Source organism: Pseudoliparis swirei, chromosome 20 (genome assembly GCF_029220125.1).
Source record: "Pseudoliparis swirei isolate HS2019 ecotype Mariana Trench chromosome 20, NWPU_hadal_v1, whole genome shotgun sequence".
NCBI lineage: Eukaryota > Metazoa > Chordata > Actinopteri > Perciformes > Liparidae > Pseudoliparis > Pseudoliparis swirei.
In genome coordinates, this window is record NC_079407.1 from 1,223,505 (window position 1) to 1,241,301 (window position 17,797).

Below are 17,797 nucleotides of genomic sequence, written 5' to 3' on the forward strand. Positions count from 1 at the left end.
TGTTTATGTATATTTCCTTATATGTAATACATTTTCCAAAACAAAGGCAGAGTGCGACTTCTTCCTTCTTTCTTTCCCCACAATCACGGTCCAAAAAACCCGCGAGAGTTCACACGTTGTTTTACGAGATCTCGCGTTTCTCCAAGAAGACGCGAGGAGCGTCGGACTGATCGTAATTCGCCGGTATTCGCTTTTATTCCTCAACCTTCGGGCTCTGGACGCGCACCGGCAGTTGAAACGGGTAAGCGAGCCGCGCGCGAGCTCCCCGGCTCGCGGGCCGGTCGCTACGGCGTGAGCACGCGACGCTAAACTGCTCTGATGGTTGTGATGCTGATAGCTTAGCCGCTAGCTGCTCCGCCATGTTTTGATTTTCTAATTCAAACTTTTACGCGGAAATAATTTGAGTGTTGGTTTTGTTTGTTCGCTCCGGAGCTCCACGATGTCCGACAGCGACGACAGCGACTTCTCCGACAACCCGAGCGAGCGCAGCAGCGACGGGGAGGCGGAGGAGGGCAACGAGGTGAGCTAGCCGTCGAGCTAACCGCTAAGCTAACAATGCTAACAGTAAACAGTGAGGTTCTACGAGGCTAAAGGGGAATAAAGTGTGAAAACATAACACACGCACACACATATAAATTACATAGTACACATCTGAGGATCTTATACTTCTCATGTCACTTTTTTATATATTTAATGTACATTTATTGACAGAAAATCTGAAGCTCTGTTGACTGTTGAAGCATTTGTTTCCATTTGCAATGGAATAATAATATAACCTGTATAATGTTAATACACTAGTAATACGAGTCACACATCAGTTATAAGAGTCTTTTGATGTAGACTATTTTCACTAAATATTAAAATATAGATTCAAGAACAAACCCGATCGGCTGCTTCAGACAGAATATAGAATAGTTCTGAGTTCATGTTTCACAGTGAGATGCTGCTGTCACGTTAATGTGTCAGTGAAATAACAGGATCTATAATAGTTAAACACTGGAGTGTTTGTCCCCCCAGGAGGAGACGGGCAGCCCGGTGGGCAGCGACAAGGTAGCCGAGGAGGAGGGGGAGGACCTGGAGGAGGAGGAGTACGACGAGGAGGAAGAGGAGGATGACGATGACCGCCCCAGGAAGAAGCCGAGGCACGGCGGCTTCATCCTGGACGAAGCCGGTACGCCCGACGACGCCTTCGCGGTTCGACCTGGCGGCGAGTCGGCGGCGCCGGTTTTAACCCTTCGTCTGCCGTCTGGTTTGTCTGTCTCCGTCTAGACGTGGATGACGAGTACGAGGATGAGGAAGATCAGTGGGAGGAAGGAGCGGAAGACATTCTGGAGAAAGGTGAGGACGCTGCACCGGCTGGGAGGGCGTGAAGAGAGCTGATTATGAATGTTTAACTTGGGTTCCACGTAGAACCACGTAGAACCACGTAGGACCACGCAGAACTACGTAGGACCACGTTGACGCCCTCTGAGACCTTCAGCAGTTCATCTCCACGAGGTTTTAGTTCCTCTGAAACGCTCCAACAGCTTCACACCTCGGGGGAACCTCCTCCTCCAAGAGGAGAGACACCGGGGTCCTCCTCCTGTATCCAACAGGAGACAGGATGTAGGAGACAGGATGTAGGAGACGGGATGTAGGAGACAGGATGTAGGAGACGGGATGTGGGAGACGGGATGTGGGAGACGGGATGTAGGAGACGGGATGTAGGAGACGGGATGTGGGAGACGGGATGTGGGAGACGGGATGTGGGAGACGGGATGTGGGAGACGGGATGTAGGAGACGGGATGTGGGAGACGGGATGTAGGAGACGGGATGTGGGAGACGGGATGTGGGAGACAAGTAGGGTTCTTTGGGGGGGAACCTCAACACAGTGAGACATAAAGTCCCCCGATGAGGAGGAGGATGAGGAGGAGGCGGCGTGGTGTCTAACGTGTCTCTCTGTCTCTGGGCGCGTCCTCTCCAGTGAACGGTAATCCTCTCAGATCTTCTCTCGTGTCTCGTGTCCATCAGTCAGACATCATGATCACCGCCGGCTCATCTGTGTGAGCGCCACGCCGGGAAGCAGCTGGCCGTCCACCAGACCCACCAGACCCACTGGGTCCACTAGACCCATTAGACCCACCGGGTCCACTAGACCCACCAGACCCACCGGGTCCACTAGACCCACCGGGTCCACCAGACCCACCGGGTCCACTAGACCCACCAGACCCACCGGGTCCACTAGACCCACCAGGTCCACTAGACCCACCAGACCCACCGGACCCACTAGACCCACTAGACCCACCGGGTCCACCAGACCCACTAGACCCATTAGACCGTGACATGTAGGAACCTTCGTGGTCGCTCGCTGCTTCCTGGTCGACGGCCGCCATGTTTTCTTTGATGGTTTATGATTTGCTCCTGATTGGTCGGCGCTCCTCTCGAGGCTCTGGGTCACGAGGGGAGGAGTGCAGCGGTAACCACGGCGACGGCTCAATGGACTCGTTTAAATGACTTTGAGTTGATTATTATTTATTATTATTAATATACGGATGCAAACAGGAAGTCAGACGGCGTTGGGGGACGGACCGTTGAAGAGGATTCAGTTTGAGAGACGACGGGTCGGTCCGTGCTGATTGGTTGGAACTGTTGTCCCTTTGAAGAGTTTGAAGCTGATGTCACGATTGCGTCGTTAGTTCCTGCTGCGCTCTGACCTCTGACCTCTGACCTTCACCGACCTCGAGCTGTTTCTGTGCCGTACGTCATCGTGTTAATCTTTATGTGTTTTAGTTTTTCTCCCATCATGCTTTGTGCCTGACCTGTGATGATGATGATGATTTCTGTCCTTCCTCTTGGCTGCTGCTCATTCTTGGCTTCTTCTCTCATCCCACCATCACTGTCTCCACCCCTCCTCGTCTCCTTACCTTTGCCCCCCCCTCCTCGTCTCCTTACCTTTGCCCCCTCCTCCTCGTCTCCTTACCTTTGCCCCCCCCTCCTCGTCTCCTTACACCCACCCCTCCTCGTCCTCATACCTTTTCCCTCCCTCCTCTCCTCCTTGCAGCCCCCCTCCTCGTCTCCTTACCTTTGCACCCCCCTCCTCGTCTCCTTACCTTTGCCCCCCCCTCCTCGTCTCCTTACCTTTGCCCACCCCTCCTCGTCTCCTTACCTTTGCCCACCCCTCCTCGTCTCCTTACCTTTGCCCCCCCCTCGTCTCCTTACCTTGCCCACCCCTCCTCGTCTCCTTGCCCCCCTCCTCGTCGCCTTGCTTTGCCCCCCCCTCCTGCTCTCCCTTTGCCCCCTCCTCGTCTCCTTGCCACCCCTCCTCGTCTCCTTACCTTTGCACCCCCCTCCTCGTCTCCTTACCTTTGCACCCCCCTCCTCGTCTCCTTACCTTTGCCCGCCCCTCCCCCTCCTCGTCTCCTTACCTTTGCCCCCCTCCTCGTCTCCTTACCTTTGCACCCCCCTCCTCCCCTCCTTGCCCACCCCTCCTCGCTCCTTACCTTGCCCCCCTCCTCGTCTCCTTACCTTTGCCCGCCCCTCCTCGTCTCCTTACCTTTGCCCCCCCCCCCGGCGGTCCTGAGCAGAGGAGGCTGAAGGTAAGGCTCCTCTTCCTCGGCTCAGTATCTTCTGAGTGGCGGTTCCTCTGAGTCCTGAGCCTTCATCTCCTCCTCAGTGTCCAACATCGACCACGTGGTTCTGGACGAGGACCACTCCGGGTCCAGAAGGCTGCAGAACCTGTGGAGGTAACGCGGGGCAACCGATGATGACGACTCTGGTAACGTGATGAAGAGTTGACCGTGTGGTCTGTGTGCAGAGACTCCAGAGAGGAGGCGCTGGGCGAGTACTACATGAGGAAATACGCCAAGTCCTCCGGAGGAGAGCAGTGAGTCGCTTCTTCTTCTTCTCACCTTTTATTACGGCATCAACGAGGAAACGGAGCACTTCCTGTCTGTTTCACAATAAAAGCCTTCCTGCAACCGGTCAGGCTTTTAATGTGAAACACCTACAGGAAGTGAGTATTTTACCTTAAAGCTTGTGATCACAAACTTCTTCTTCTTCTTCTCGTTCTTGTTCTTCTCCTTGTTCTTCTTCTTCCTCTTTTTCTTCTTCTCCTTCTTCTTCTCCTTCTTCTTCTGTGGTGTGCAGTTTCTCCGGTGGGTCTGAGGAGCTCTCTGATGACATCACCCAGCAGCAGCTACTTCCTGGTGTCAAGTATGTGAACGCTCATCCGACCAATCAGCATCGAGCCGGCCGGAGAAGTGTGTCCTCACGTTTGTGTGTTTGTGTGCAGGGATCCCAACCTGTGGACGGTGAAGTGTAAGGTGTGTGTCCTCACACACGCACACACACAGAGACACGCACTCTCACACACACACACACACTCTCACACACACACACACACACACTCCCCTAACGTCCCGTGTCCCGTCAGATCGGGGAGGAGAGGGTGACGGCCATCGCCCTGATGAGGAAGTTCATCGCCTACCAGTTCACCGACACGGTGAGCACTTCCTTTAGAGGCGGGACCTCGCGAATGCTCCGCTCTGATTGGCTGGGGAGGTCTAACCGAGAAGAGATGATTTTAAATACCAGGGAAGAAGATTCTGAGCTTATTGTTTCTAAGTAGTGAAGTATTTATCCCCACAGCCTCTGCAGATCAAGTCCGTGGTGGCCCCCGACCACGTCAAAGGGTACATCTACGTGGAGTCCTACAAGCAGACGCACGTCAAGTCGGCCATCGAGGGCATCGGCAACCTGCGCATGGGCCTGTGGAACCAGCAGATGGTCCCCATCAAGGAGATGACGGACGTGCTGAAGGTCGTCAAGGAGGTCACCAACCTGAAGCCCAAGTCCTGGGTCCGCCTCAAGAGGGGCCTGTACAAGGACGACATCGCACAGGTACCGGCTCTGACCCCGCGGCACGCGGTTCTGACCCCGCGGTTCTGTGTTTCACATCAATCAACGGGGAATGTCTCGGCCGAATGGTCCAAAAATAAAACTTCCTCATGGTTCCTCATGGTTCCCCATTGGTTCCTCATGGTTCCTCGTTGGTTCCTCATGATTCCCCGTTGGTTCCTCATGGTTCCCCGTTGGTTCCTCATGGATCCCCGTTGGTTCCTCATGGTTCCCCGTTGGTTCCTCATGATTCCCCGTTGGTTCCTCATGATTCCCCGTTGGTTCCTCATGATTCCCCGTTGGTTCCTCATGGTTCCCCGTTGGTTCCTCATGGATCCCCGTTGGTTCCTCATGATTCCCCGTTGGTTCCTCATGATTCCCCGTTGGTTCCTCATGGTTCCCCGTTGGTTCCTCATGGTTCCCCGTTGGTTCCTCATGGTTCCCCGTTGGTTCCTCATGGATCCCCGTTGGTTCCTCATGATTCCCCGTTGGTTCCTCATGATTCCCCGTTGGTTCCTCATGGTTCCCCGTTGGTTCCTCATGGATCCCCGTTGGTTCCTCATGATTCCCCGTTGGTTCCTCATGATTCCCCGTTGGTTCCTCATGGTTCCCCGTTGGTTCCTCATGGATCCCCGTTGGTTCCTCATGATTCCCCGTTTGGTTCCTCATGATTCCCGTTGGTTCCTCATGGTTCCCCGTTGGTTCCTCATGATTCCCCGTTGGTTCCTCATGATTCCCCGTTGGTTCCTCATGGTTCCCCGTTGGTTCCTCATGGTTCCCCGTTGGTTCCTCATGATTCCCCGTTGGTTCCTCATGCATACCTGCAAACTTGTCACCTTTCGGTGAAATTCACCGTTTTGAACTCAAAATAGGTCATCCACGTGAAACGTGGAGATCCGAAGAGTTTTTGCTTTGGGGTCACCTGGCCGCTGCCGTTGAGAAGGCAGTGAGACGCGGAGAAAAGTGTGAAGTGTTGCTCTTCGCAATAAAACATCTTTGATGGGGCGTGTCGTGTCTCGGCCAATCAGCGTTCAGATGTCCACAGCGTTTGGGGGTTCAGGTTAGCTTGAATGTTAGCCCGCTACATTTACTGCTGTCACGCTGCACGGTGTAGCGATGCTAACAAAGTACCCGTACGTTAAACACGATGTGATTTCGCATATTTTTAGTATCGATACTTCATTAAGAGAGCGATCAGGCGCCGCGCTGCTCGATGTCGAGCTGTCTGCGCACACTGCCTGCGCAGCTCACAGAGAAGAGGCGGAGCTTTAGAGACTTCGGCTTAAAAACTAAAAAGATGCCAGAAGTGAAATGTTTCAGTCTTTAAAGTTGTGTAACTCTCCAGCTGCTCATCCTGATGAACTGTGGATCATCTGGTCAGAGACTAACGGCCTCATAGTGATCATCAATGCTCTGATGGAACCATGTAGTTTCATTTATATCTGGCTGTATTAATACTCATATTACTGCCATTTGTTAAGTGTTGAACAAGTTGGTAAAAAGTGAACCATACAGATGTTTTATTTATTACTATTATAGATAAATATACCAGTCTCGTATTTATGGTACCATATTGTTTTTATGGTATTGTATTTAATTCTGGTATGGGGTATCATGATATTTATGGCAGGTATGTAATATGTATAGAAGTTATAATATGAGTATCATGACAAACAGGTTGAGACAGAACAGATTCAGGGAGAAGTCCATGAGGACTGTTCAGGCAACAAAAAAGGAAGTTGGTTCATGAATGACTTTAACCATATTATATATAATGACAATGTATATTTGTTATTACTATCATTATAGGGCTGAGTCAGAGCGGAGGACCTTTTGTTCTTAAACTGTTTATTATCATTATTTAGATTTGTGGTCAGAACAATAAAATGACTGTAGTTGTGGTTCTAAAAGCTTTGAGGCTTCAAACAACGTGGATGTGGTGTGGTGACAACAAAACAAAAAGTCACCTGCACCCCCCCCCCCCCGTTGTCACCTTTTTCACCCCTCATGAGTTTGCAGGTATGCTCATGGTTCCCCGTTGGTTCCTCATGGTTCCCGTTGGTTCCTCATGGTTCCCCGTTGGTTCCCTGTGCTCCAGGTGGACTACGTGGAGCCGAGTCAGAACACCATCTCCCTGAAGATGATCCCTCGTATCGACCTGGACCGCATCAAGGCCAAGATGAGCCTGGTAGGAGCGACGCTCACAGCCCCTCCTCCTCCTGAAGAGGCGGCCTCTGACCTGTCTGCCTGCCCACCTGTCTGCCCACCTGTCTGTCTCTCTGTAGAAGGACTGGTTCTCTAAGAGGAAGAAGTTCAAGCGACCAACTCAACGTCTGTTTGATGCTGAGAAAATCAGGTTAACAGATTTTATTCCAACGCTTAAAATATCAAATATTTGAGAAAATTCTTTGAGGTCTTTGTTTGACAGGTGATGATTGACAGGTGGTGTGTGATTGACAGGTGATGATTGACAGGTGGTGTGTGATTGACAGGTGATGTGTGTTTGACAGGTGATGATTGACAGGTGGTGTGTGATTGACAGGTGGCGTGTGATTGACAGGTGACGTGTGATTGACAGGTGGTGATTGACAGGTGGTGATTGAGAGGTGATGATTGACAGGTGGTGATTGACAGGTGGTGATTGACAGGTGACGTGTGATTGACAGGTGGCGTGTGATTGACAGGTGGCGTGTGATTGACAGGTGACGTGTGATTGACAGGTGGCGTGTGATTGACAGGTGACGTGTGATTGACAGGTGACGTGTGATTGACAGGTGGCGTGTGATTGACAGGTGACGTGTGATTGATGACAGGTGGTGATTGACAGGTGGCGTGTGATTGACAGGTGGCGTGTGATTGACAGGTGGCGTGTGATTGACGGGTGACGTGATTGACAGGTGGTGATTGACGGGTGTGTGATTGACAGGTGACGTGTGATTGACAGGTGGCGTGTGATTGACAGGTGACGTGTGATTGACAGGTGACGTGTGATTGACAGGTCCCTGGGAGGAGAAGTGAGCCACGATGGAGACTTCATGATCTTTGAGGGGAACCGTTACAGCCGCAAAGGGTTCCTGTTCAAGAGCTTCGCCATGTCGGCTGTGGTGAGACGCACTGACGACAACAACAACAACAACAACAACAACAGACTGTTGGGTCCCGGTTGAGCCTCCGACAGTTTTAACGCCTGGAGATAAAATATAATTACAATGCATTCATATTTGTTAAGCCAATGAGAACGCAGGACCAGGACGTGCACGTGTGTGTGTGTGGGGGACGTGCACGTTGTCGGCCATCTTGGACAGGAAGTGGCGGCTGAACCTTCGTGTTCCTCAGATCACAGACGGAGTGAAGCCGACGCTGTCGGAGCTCGAGAAGTTTGAGGACCAGCCGGACGGAATCGACCTGGAGGTGGTCACCGAGTCAGGTGTGTGTCTCTGTGTCTGTGTGTGAGTGTGTGTGTGTGTCTCTGTGTCTGTGTGTGTGTGTGTCTCTGTGTCTGTGTGTGTGTGTGTGTGTGTTTGAGTGTGTGTGTCTCTGTGTCTGTGTGTGTGTTTGAGTGTGTGTGTGTGTGTGTGTCTGTGTGTGTGTGTCTCTGTGTCTGTGTGTGTGTTTGAGTGTGTGTGTCTCTGTGTGTGTGTGTCTCTGTGTGTCTCTGAGTGTGTGTGTGTGTCTCTGTGTGTGTGTCTCTGTGTGTGTGACAGGGTGTTTTATTTAATTTGTTTAGCTGTTTAATCCAAATATAAAACTAACTTATGATGGTGTGTGTGTGTGTGTCTCTGTGTGTGTGTGTGTGTGTGTGTGTGTGTGTGTCTCTGTGTGTGTGTCTCCGTGTGTGTGTCTCTGTGTGTGTGTGTGTGTGTCTCTGTGTGTGTGTGTGTGTGTGTGTGTGTGTGTGTGTGTCTCTCCGTGTGTGTGTGTGTGCGTCCCACAGGTAAGGAGCGTGAGCACAACCTGCAGGCCGGGGACAACGTGGAGGTGTGTGAGGGCGAGCTGATCAACCTGCAGGGGAAGATCCTCAGTGTGGACGGCAACAAGATCACCATCATGCCCAAGCACGAGGACCTCAAGGTACACACACACACACGCCTCAGTGACCGCCCCGTGACCTCTGACCTTTAACCCTGTGTGTGTGTGTTCCCTCAGGACCCTCTGGAGTTCCCAGCTCACGAGCTGAGGAAGTACTTCCGGATGGGCGACCACGTGAAGGTGATCGCCGGCCGCTACGAGGGCGACACCGGCCTCATCGTCCGGGTGGAGGAGAACTTTGTGATCCTGTTCTCTGACCTCACCATGCATGAGGTACACACACACACACACACACACACACTCAGAGACACAGAGACACACACACAGAGACACCTAATACATAATACAATGATTTAAACAGCTAAGAATATTATATTCAATATATGCCAATAACCTTCTAAATGCCATACAGCCTTAAAAAACTATATATATATATACATATATAGTTTAACATTTCAGAATTGTTTAATTCCTCTCCTTTGTCTTCAGCTTGTCAAGAAAGAAACAATAATAAATAACTTGTATATTTCATGTTCATATATCTTTTTATTTATATAAATATCTTTATATATTTATTATATAATATTATGTAATATATATATATTTCATATATATATATATTACATAATATATATATTATGACATATATATTCGATATTATAAATATCGAATATATATTTATTCAATATCGAATATATTATCTGTACATAACCTGGTGCCTCCTCTGCAGCTGAAGGTTTTGCCCAGGGACCTGCAGCTCTGCTCTGAGACGGCGTCCGGCGTGGACGCGGGGGGGCAGCACGAGTGGGGCGAGCTGGTCCAGCTGGACCCTCAGACCGTGGGGGTCATCGTGAGGCTGGAGAGGGAGACCTTCCAGGTAGGGGTGGGGGGCGGGGCCTGTCTGAGTGCTCTCAGTGAGGCCTGCGTTGTGGGCGGGGCCTGTGAGTTCTCTCAGTGACACCTGCGTTGTGGGCGTGTCCCTCAGGTGCTGAACATGCACGGGAAGGTGATGACGGTGCGCCACCAGGCGGTGAACCGCAGGAAGGACAACCGCTTCGCCGTGGCTCTGGACTCCGAGCAGAACAACATCCACGTCAAGGACATCGTCAAGGTCATCGACGGACCGCACTCGGTAGGGACGGGAGGGGGCACTTCCTCGCATTTTTATTCTCTGTGGTCTTGTTTTTCAAAATAAAAGTTCTGCTTCTCTGTGGAACCACGTAGAAGTAAGACGAGAGGATTTTTTGAGGATGGAGTGGTGTGATGACTCAAACACACTCACTCACACATAAGCACATGGACACACACACACACACACACACACACACTCGGTGCTGACCAGGAGGTGCCCCCCCCCTACAGGGCCGTGAGGGGGAGATCCGTCACTTGTTCCGGGGCTTCGCCTTCCTGCACTGCAAGAAGCTGGTGGAGAACGGAGGAATGTTCGTCTGCAAGACCCGACACCTGGTCCTGGCTGGGGGATCCAAGGTCCTCTCTCTCTCCTCTCTTCTCTCTCTCCTCCTCCCTCCTCTCTCTCTCTCCTCCTCATGACTGTTGGTCTCAGCTCATCGTAGAATAAAACTTTTTAATGAAATGTCACATTCTGAAGCTTCCTGTTATATTTCTATATTGTAATACTTGTGTGGTGTCTTCAAGGATCGTGGGAAAGAAGACACTCCAGGGTGATGATGTTCTGTACTTCCTGTTTCAGCCCAGAGACGTGACCAACTTCACGGTGGGGGGCTTCGCCCCCATGAGCCCCCGCATCAGCAGCCCCATGCACCACGGGGGAGGAGGTGAGCCTCACACACCACTGGGGGCTAAGCCCCGCCCCCTCACCGGTCACCGCTCTGGAGAGCGAGTTAACAGTGTGTTTGTCCTCCTGCAGGTTCTCCACGAGGAGGTGGAGGTGGTGGTGGTGGAGGTGGTGGTGGTGGAGGTGGTGGTGGGGGAGGAGGAGGAGGAATGGGGCGTGGCCGAGGACGAAGAGACAACGAGCTGATTGGCCAGACGGTCCGCATCTCCCAGGGTCCCTACAAAGGTAGGACGCGCCCTGAAGGTGGCCGAGCGTTCCGTCCACCATGCTGACACCTCTGACTACATTTCCCAGGGTACATTGGGGTTGTGAAGGACGCCACCGAGTCGACGGCGCGAGTGGAGCTGCACTCCACCTGCCAGACCATCTCTGTGGACCGGCAGCGCCTGACCACCATGTACGTGTTCTTCAGTACCGAATGGGCCTTGAGGGCGTGGCCACACGCCTTTAGGGCGGGGCTACATGCCTTTAGGGCGGGGCCACACGCTGATTGACAGGACGTACATCCATTACATGGCTCCTCCAGTTTCCTCCCCTGTGGATCAATGTTGTGATCAGCTGACTTTCTGAGCTTGTATTGATCCCCTCTTCTTCCCTCTCTCCTTCCCTTCCTTCCTCCCCTCCCTCCCTCTTTCCCTCCCTCCCCCCCCCCTAGGGGGGCTAAGCGTCCCAGTGGCATGACCTCGGCTCACAGCCGTACCCCCATGTACGGCTCTCAGACTCCGATGTACGGCACCGGCTCCAGAACCCCGATGTACGGCTCGCAGACCACGGTCAAGAGGTGAGGCAGCGCTCTGTGTGGCGTTTTACGGGCCGGGACTGCTTGTCGTTGAGATGAAGATTTAATATTATATATTATATATATTAAATATATATTTAATATATTAAATATATATTTTATATGTATTAAATATGAATGTCTCCAGCTGGAAGCCGCACACCTCACTACGGCTCTCAGACCCCGTTGCATGATGGGAGCAGGACGCCAGGTCAGAGCGGAGCCTGGGACCCGAGTAACCCCAACACACCTTCCAGGTAACACTCACACTCACACACCCAACATACACACACTGAAAATACACACACCCAACACACACTCACTCTGAACATACACTCTCTCACACTCACTCACACACCCGTGTCTTCATAATATCGGTGTGTCCGTGTCCAGGAACGAGGAGGAATACGACTTTGGCTACGATGACGAGCCGTCTCCGTCCCCCCAGGGCTACGGGGGGACCCCCAACCCCCAGACCCCGGGTTACCCAGAAGTCCCCTCTCCGCAGGTCAACCCTCAGTACAACCCGCAGACGCCCGGCACGCCGGCCATGTGAGTCCTCCAAGGCCGCTGAGGCGAGAAGTCCCACAATGCACTGCGACAAATGACTGATCCTCCCTGTGTGTGTGTAGGTACAACACAGAGCAGTATTCCCCCTATGCGGCCCCGTCCCCTCAGGGCTCCTACCAGCCCAGCCCCAGTCCTCAGAGCTACCACCAGGTGGCGCCCTCGCCAGTCGGCTACCAGAACACGCACTCTCCGGCCAGCTACCACCCCACGCCGTCCCCCATGGCCTACCAGGTAGGACCCGCCGCCCCAGGGGGAACCGGTCCCAGCCGGTCGGTGGTGATCCTGACCCCTGGTTGTCCCCACAGGCCAGTCCTAGTCCCAGTCCGGTGGGCTACAGCCCCATGACCCCCGGAGCGCCCTCTCCTGGTGGATACAACCCTCACACCCCCGGCTCCAACATCGAGCAGGGCGGCAGCGACTGGGTGACCCCCGACATCCTGGTGAAGGTCAAGGACTCCTTCATGGACCTGATGGGGCAGACGGGGGTCATCAGGAGCGTCACGGTGAGAGGCCGTTTCATTCACCTTTGAAGATGAGAAACCTCAATATAGATTTAGATATTATATTTAGAACACAATATATCGATATCATATATGTATATATTCAATTTATATAATACATAATATATTTATTTATATATATATATGTTAAATTATATTATATTATATAAATTATATATTTATATGTATTATAAGGCACAAATAATTTAAAGTTTTATTCAAAACCTCAATAGAAGTTTTTTTTAATGTCCCAAAAAAGCCGAAATAATAGAAAGTTTCTTTAGAAAATGAAAACTGAATATTGTCCGTGTTCATAAAGACGAATAGAACTGTATGAGCTGCTGACTCTCTACACTCTCTCTACCCTCTCTCTACCCTCTCTCTACTCTCTCTCTACCCTCTCTCTCTACTCTCTCTCTACCCTCTCTCTACCCTCTCTCTCTACCCTCTCTCTCTACCCTCTCTCTCTACTCTCTCTCTACCCTCTCTCTCTCTCTACCCTCTCTCTCTCTACCCTCTCTCTCCTCTCTCTACCCTCTCTACCTCTCTCTCTGCCTCTCTCTACCCCTCTCTCTCTACCCCCTCTCTCTACCCTCTCTCTCTACCCTCTCTCTCTACCCCTCTCTCTCTCTCTCTCTCTCTCTACCCTCTCTCTCTACCCCCTCTCTCTCTACCCTCTCTCCCTCTCTACCCCCTCTCTCTACCCTCTCTCTCTACCCCCTCTCTCTCTACCCCCTCTCTCTCTACCCCTCTCTCTCTCTCTCTCTACCCTCTCTCTCTACCCCCTCTCTACCCTCTCTCTCTACCCCTCTCTCGCTCTCTCTACCTCTCTCTCTGCCCCTCTCTCTGCCCCACCTCTCTCTCTGCCTCTCTACCTCTCTCTGCCCCTCTCTCTGCCCCTCTCTCTCTCCCCTCTCTCTCTACCTCTCTCTACCCTCTCTGCCCCTCTCTGCCCCTCTCTCTGCCCCTCTCTACCCCTCTCTACCTCTCTCTCTGCCCCTCTCTCTTGCCTCTCTCTCCCCTCTCTCTCTGCCCCTCTCTCTGCCCCTCTCTCTGCCCCTCTCTGCCTCTCTCTCTACCCCTCTCCTACCTCTCTCTACCTCTCTCTCTCCCCTCTCTCTGCCCCTCTCTGCCCTCTCTCTCTGCCTCTCTCTCTGCCCTCTCTCTGCCCCTCACCCTCTCTCTCTACCCTCTCTCTCTGCCCCTCTCTGCCTCCTCTCTCTGCCTCTCTCTACCCCTCTCTCTCTCTACCCCTCTCTCTCTACCCCTCTCTCTCCCTCTCTCTCTCTCTACCCCCTCTCTCTACCCCTCTCTCTCTCTCTCCTCTCTCCTCTCTCTCTACCCCTCTCTCTCTGCCCTCTCTCTACCTCTCTCTGCCTCTCTCTACCCTCTCTCTCTACCCCCTCTCTCTCTCTCTCTCTCTACCCTCTCTCTCTCTGCCCTCTCTCTCTCTCTACCTCTCTCTACCCCTCTCTCTACCCCTCTCTCCCTCTCTCTGCCCCTCTCTCTGCCTCTCTCTCTCTCTGCCTCTCTCTGCCTCTCTCTCTCTACCCCTCTCTCTCTACCCTCTCTCTCTACCCTCTCTCTCTCTACCCTCTCTCTCTACCTCTCTCTCTACCCTCTCTCTACCCTCTCTCTCCTCTGCCTCTCTCTCTATCTTCTCTCTCTATCCTCTCTCCTCTCCTCTATATCTCTCTCTATCATCTCTCTGCCCTCTCTCTATCCTCTCTCTATCCCCTCTCTACTCTCTCTCTCTGCTCCCTCTCTCTACCTCTCTCTCTCTATCTTCTCTCTGCCTCTCTCCTCTCTCTACCCTCTCTCTATCCTCTCTCTCTACCCTCTCTCTCTACCCTCTCTCTCTCTACCCTCTCTCTCTCTATCTTCTCTCTACCCTCTCTCTCTACCCTCTCTCTCTACCCTCTCTCTACCCTCTACCCTCTCTCTCTCTACCTCTCTCTCTATCTTCTCTCTCTACCCTCTCTCTCTATCTTCTCTCTCTACCCTCTCTCTATCCTCTCTACCCTCTCTCTCTATCTTCTCTCTCTATCCTCTCTCCTCTATATATCCTCTCTCTCTCTATCATCTCTCTCTACCCTCTCTCTATCCTCTCTCTATCCCCTCTTTCTACCCTCTCTCTCTACCCTCTCTCTACCCCCTCTCTCTCTACCCTCTACCCTCTCTCTCTCTATCTTCTCTCTCTACCCTCTCTACCCTCTCTCTATCCTCTCTCTCTACCCTCTCTCTCTACCCCCTCTCTCTCTACCCTCTCTCTCTCTATCTTCTCTCTCTACCCTCTCTCTATCCTCTCTCTCCCTCTCTCTCTCTACCCTCTCTCTCTCTCTCTCTCTCTCTCTCTCTCTCTATCTTTCTCTCTCTGCCTCTCTCTCCTCTCTCTTCCCTCTCTCTCTCTACCCTCTCTCTCTCTATCATCTCACTCTACCCTCTCTCTATCCTCTCTCTCCTCTCTCTCTACCCTCTCTCTCTCTCTATCCTCTCTCTCTACCCTCTCTCTATCCTCTCTCTCTCCTCTCTCTATCCTCTCTCCTCTCTCTACCCTCTCTCTCTCTACCCTCTCTCTCTCTATCATCTCTCTGCCACTCTCTCTGCCTCTCTCTACCCTCTCTCCTCCTCTCCTCTCTCTATCCTCTCCTCTATATATCCTCTCTCTCTATCATCTCTCTCGACCCTCTCTCTCTCTATCTTCTCTCTCTACCCTCTCTCTACCCTCTCTCTCTCTACCCTCTCTCTCTATCCTCTCTCTCTACCCTCTCTACCCTCTCTCTCTACCCTCTCTCTCTACCCTCTTTCTCTCTATCATCTCTCTCTACCCTCTCTCTCTCTATCCTCTCTCTCTACCCTCTCTCTCTACTCTCTCTATCCTCTCTCTCCTCTCTCTCTACCCTCTCTCTCTCTATCATCTCTCTCTACCCTCTCTCTCTACCTCTCTCTCTCTATCATCTCTCTACCTCTCCCTCTCTCTCTCTCCTCTCTATCTCTACCTCTCCTGCCTCTCTCTCTATCTTCTCTCTCTACCCTCTCTCTCTATCCTCTCTCTCTACCCTCTCTACCCTCTCTCTACCCTCTCTCTCTACCCCCTCTCTCTACCCTCTCTCTCTCTATCCTCTCCTCTATATATCCTCTCTCTCTATCATCTCTCTCGACCCTCTCTCTCTCTATCTTCTCTCTCTACCCTCTCTCTGCCCTCTCTCTCTCTACCCTCTCTCTCTACCCTCTCTCTCTCTATCATCTCTCTCTACCCTCTCTCTACCCTCTCTCTCTACCCTCTCTCTCTCTATCATCTCTCTCTACCCTCTCTCTCTCTCTCCTCTCTCCTCTATATATATCCTCTCTCTCCTCCCCCTCCCAGGGGGGGATGTGCTCAGTGTTCATGCAGGAGTCTGAGAAGGTGGTGAGCATCAGCAGCGACCACCTGGAGCCCATCACGCCCACCAAGAACAACAAGGTGACCAGATCAATCACACTTTGGTTTTTCACATATAGAAATAATATGTATAAATATGTTATGGTCACTCAATTTCACACATTAATACTTTTAGGACCATTTTTGGGGACATTACATTTATTTATTCATTAAGTCAAATAATATAATATTCTGGTCTTGAGGTGGAAGTTATTGGAACAGATTTATATGTATATATATATATTATTATTTTTTATTCATATATTTATTTGTACATTCTTTTATATTTTATACGTATTTATATATATATATATTCGATATTTTTTATTTATATATAAATGTAAATAAATATGCAAATATTTTTATTTATTTTCTTTGATATTTTTTCTTTATTTATATTTTTTATATCTCTGTATATCTCTCTCTGTAATGGTCTCTACCGCCCCCTTGTGGTGGCGCCCTGCAGGTGAAGGTGATCCTGGGGGAGGACCGCGAGGCCACCGGCATCCTGCTGAGCATCGACGGCGACGACGGCATCGTCCGCATGGAGCTGGACGACCAGCTGAAGATCCTCAACCTCAGGTTCCTGGGACGCCTGGAGCCCTGAGAGCAGGAGGAGCAGCAGGAGGAGCAGGAACAGGAGGAGTCACTCACGTCCTCACAGAGACAGACGTGAGGAGCAGAGACTGTCATGAGGAAGCTGTGGGAGGAGTTATGATGACTAAGCCCCGCCCACTTGGACCCCACAGGACACCTGTCTGCCTCGCCACCCAATCACAAGCAGCTCTCTCGCTCGCTGTGCGGTCGTTGTATTTTTTAACTTTTTACGTTCTCGTTCTCCGGGTCTGAATCTGTTTTTAGTGTTTCTGAAGAACTTTGTTTGTTTTCTTGGTGGAGGAGAAAAAGTGTAACATGTCAATAAACTGTGAAGCAGTTCATTGTGTTGGTGAGGAGACACACACACACATACACACACATACATACACGTACGCACACATACATATACACACACACTCATACACACATACATACGAGGCGCACATACATGTACGTACGCACATACGCACATACGCATCCTTTTCGCTTTACATATACACACGTACGCACACATACATACATACATATACACACATACACACTCGTACATACAGACATATACACATTATATATCTACACAATCAGACACGCTGGATCTTTTGAATGCATTTATTGGTGGAGGTTGTGGGTTTGATTCCCCGCCGTCAGCCACAGGGCCGCTCCGGCTGCCGGTGGTCGATGGGGAGGTAGTAGAGCGGTGCCTGGGGGGGGCAGGGGTGACCGTGGGAGGAGTTCCGGCCCTGGCCACCGGGGGCGTGGTGGTCACAGCCCACCGTGAGGTTGCGAGACAGAGGGACCTCCACCTGGAACCACACCTCCCGACCCTGGAGGAGCAGCAGGAGGAGGGATTAATGCTGCTGCTGCTCATATGCACAATAAATACCTTTTTAAATTGTAATAAAATCGTTTCTAATCTTTGGCTCTGACCTTCAGGTCCGTCACACACTGGATCTCATGTTGGGCTCCAAGGTGCTGAACCAGGACCTGCTGGAGCTCCACGAGCTGCAACACACAGGTAGACCCCCATGGACCCACCAGGACCACGTAGACCCCCATGGACCCACCAGGACCACATAGACCCCCATGGACCCACCAGGACCACGTAGACCCCCATGGACCCACCAGGACCACGTAGACCCCCATGGACCCTCCAGGACCACGTAGACCCCCATGGACCCACCAGGACCACGTAGACCCCCATGGACCCACC

At 51.6% G+C, this 17,797-nt stretch overlaps 2 protein-coding genes and 1 long non-coding RNA gene across 3 annotated transcripts in view; 1 reads left to right on the forward strand and 2 right to left on the reverse strand.

The window, feature by feature from the left end:
• nf1a (neurofibromin 1a) overlaps positions 1-17,797 on the reverse strand; it is a 252,393-nt gene that overhangs the window by 143,564 nt on the left and 91,032 nt on the right. The window lies entirely within an intron of this gene.
• supt5h (SPT5 homolog, DSIF elongation factor subunit) lies at positions 120-16,926 on the forward strand. The gene is given in 30 exon segments (XM_056440879.1): positions 120-241; positions 433-520; positions 1,018-1,171; positions 1,270-1,338; positions 3,565-3,576; positions 3,654-3,723; positions 3,795-3,863; positions 4,127-4,192; positions 4,272-4,302; positions 4,413-4,481; positions 4,628-4,879; positions 6,975-7,064; positions 7,162-7,232; positions 7,875-7,980; positions 8,213-8,303; positions 8,811-8,947; positions 9,023-9,178; positions 9,636-9,782; positions 9,891-10,037; positions 10,268-10,393; positions 10,617-10,701; positions 10,794-10,946; positions 11,016-11,118; positions 11,377-11,519; positions 11,648-11,756; positions 11,893-12,051; positions 12,132-12,300; positions 12,375-12,572; positions 15,937-16,032; positions 16,457-16,926. Coding segments are annotated over 29 exon segments (3,300 nt in total). The 5' UTR covers positions 120-241; positions 433-439; the 3' UTR covers positions 16,598-16,926.
• LOC130210511 (uncharacterized) overlaps positions 17,182-17,797 on the reverse strand; it is a 981-nt gene continuing 365 nt past the window's right edge. The window contains exons 2-3 of the long non-coding RNA XR_008834822.1: positions 17,515-17,589; positions 17,182-17,411 (exon numbers count right to left, since the gene is read on the reverse strand). This is a non-coding gene — a long non-coding RNA (uncharacterized LOC130210511). The remainder of the gene's footprint in view (positions 17,412-17,514; positions 17,590-17,797) is intronic.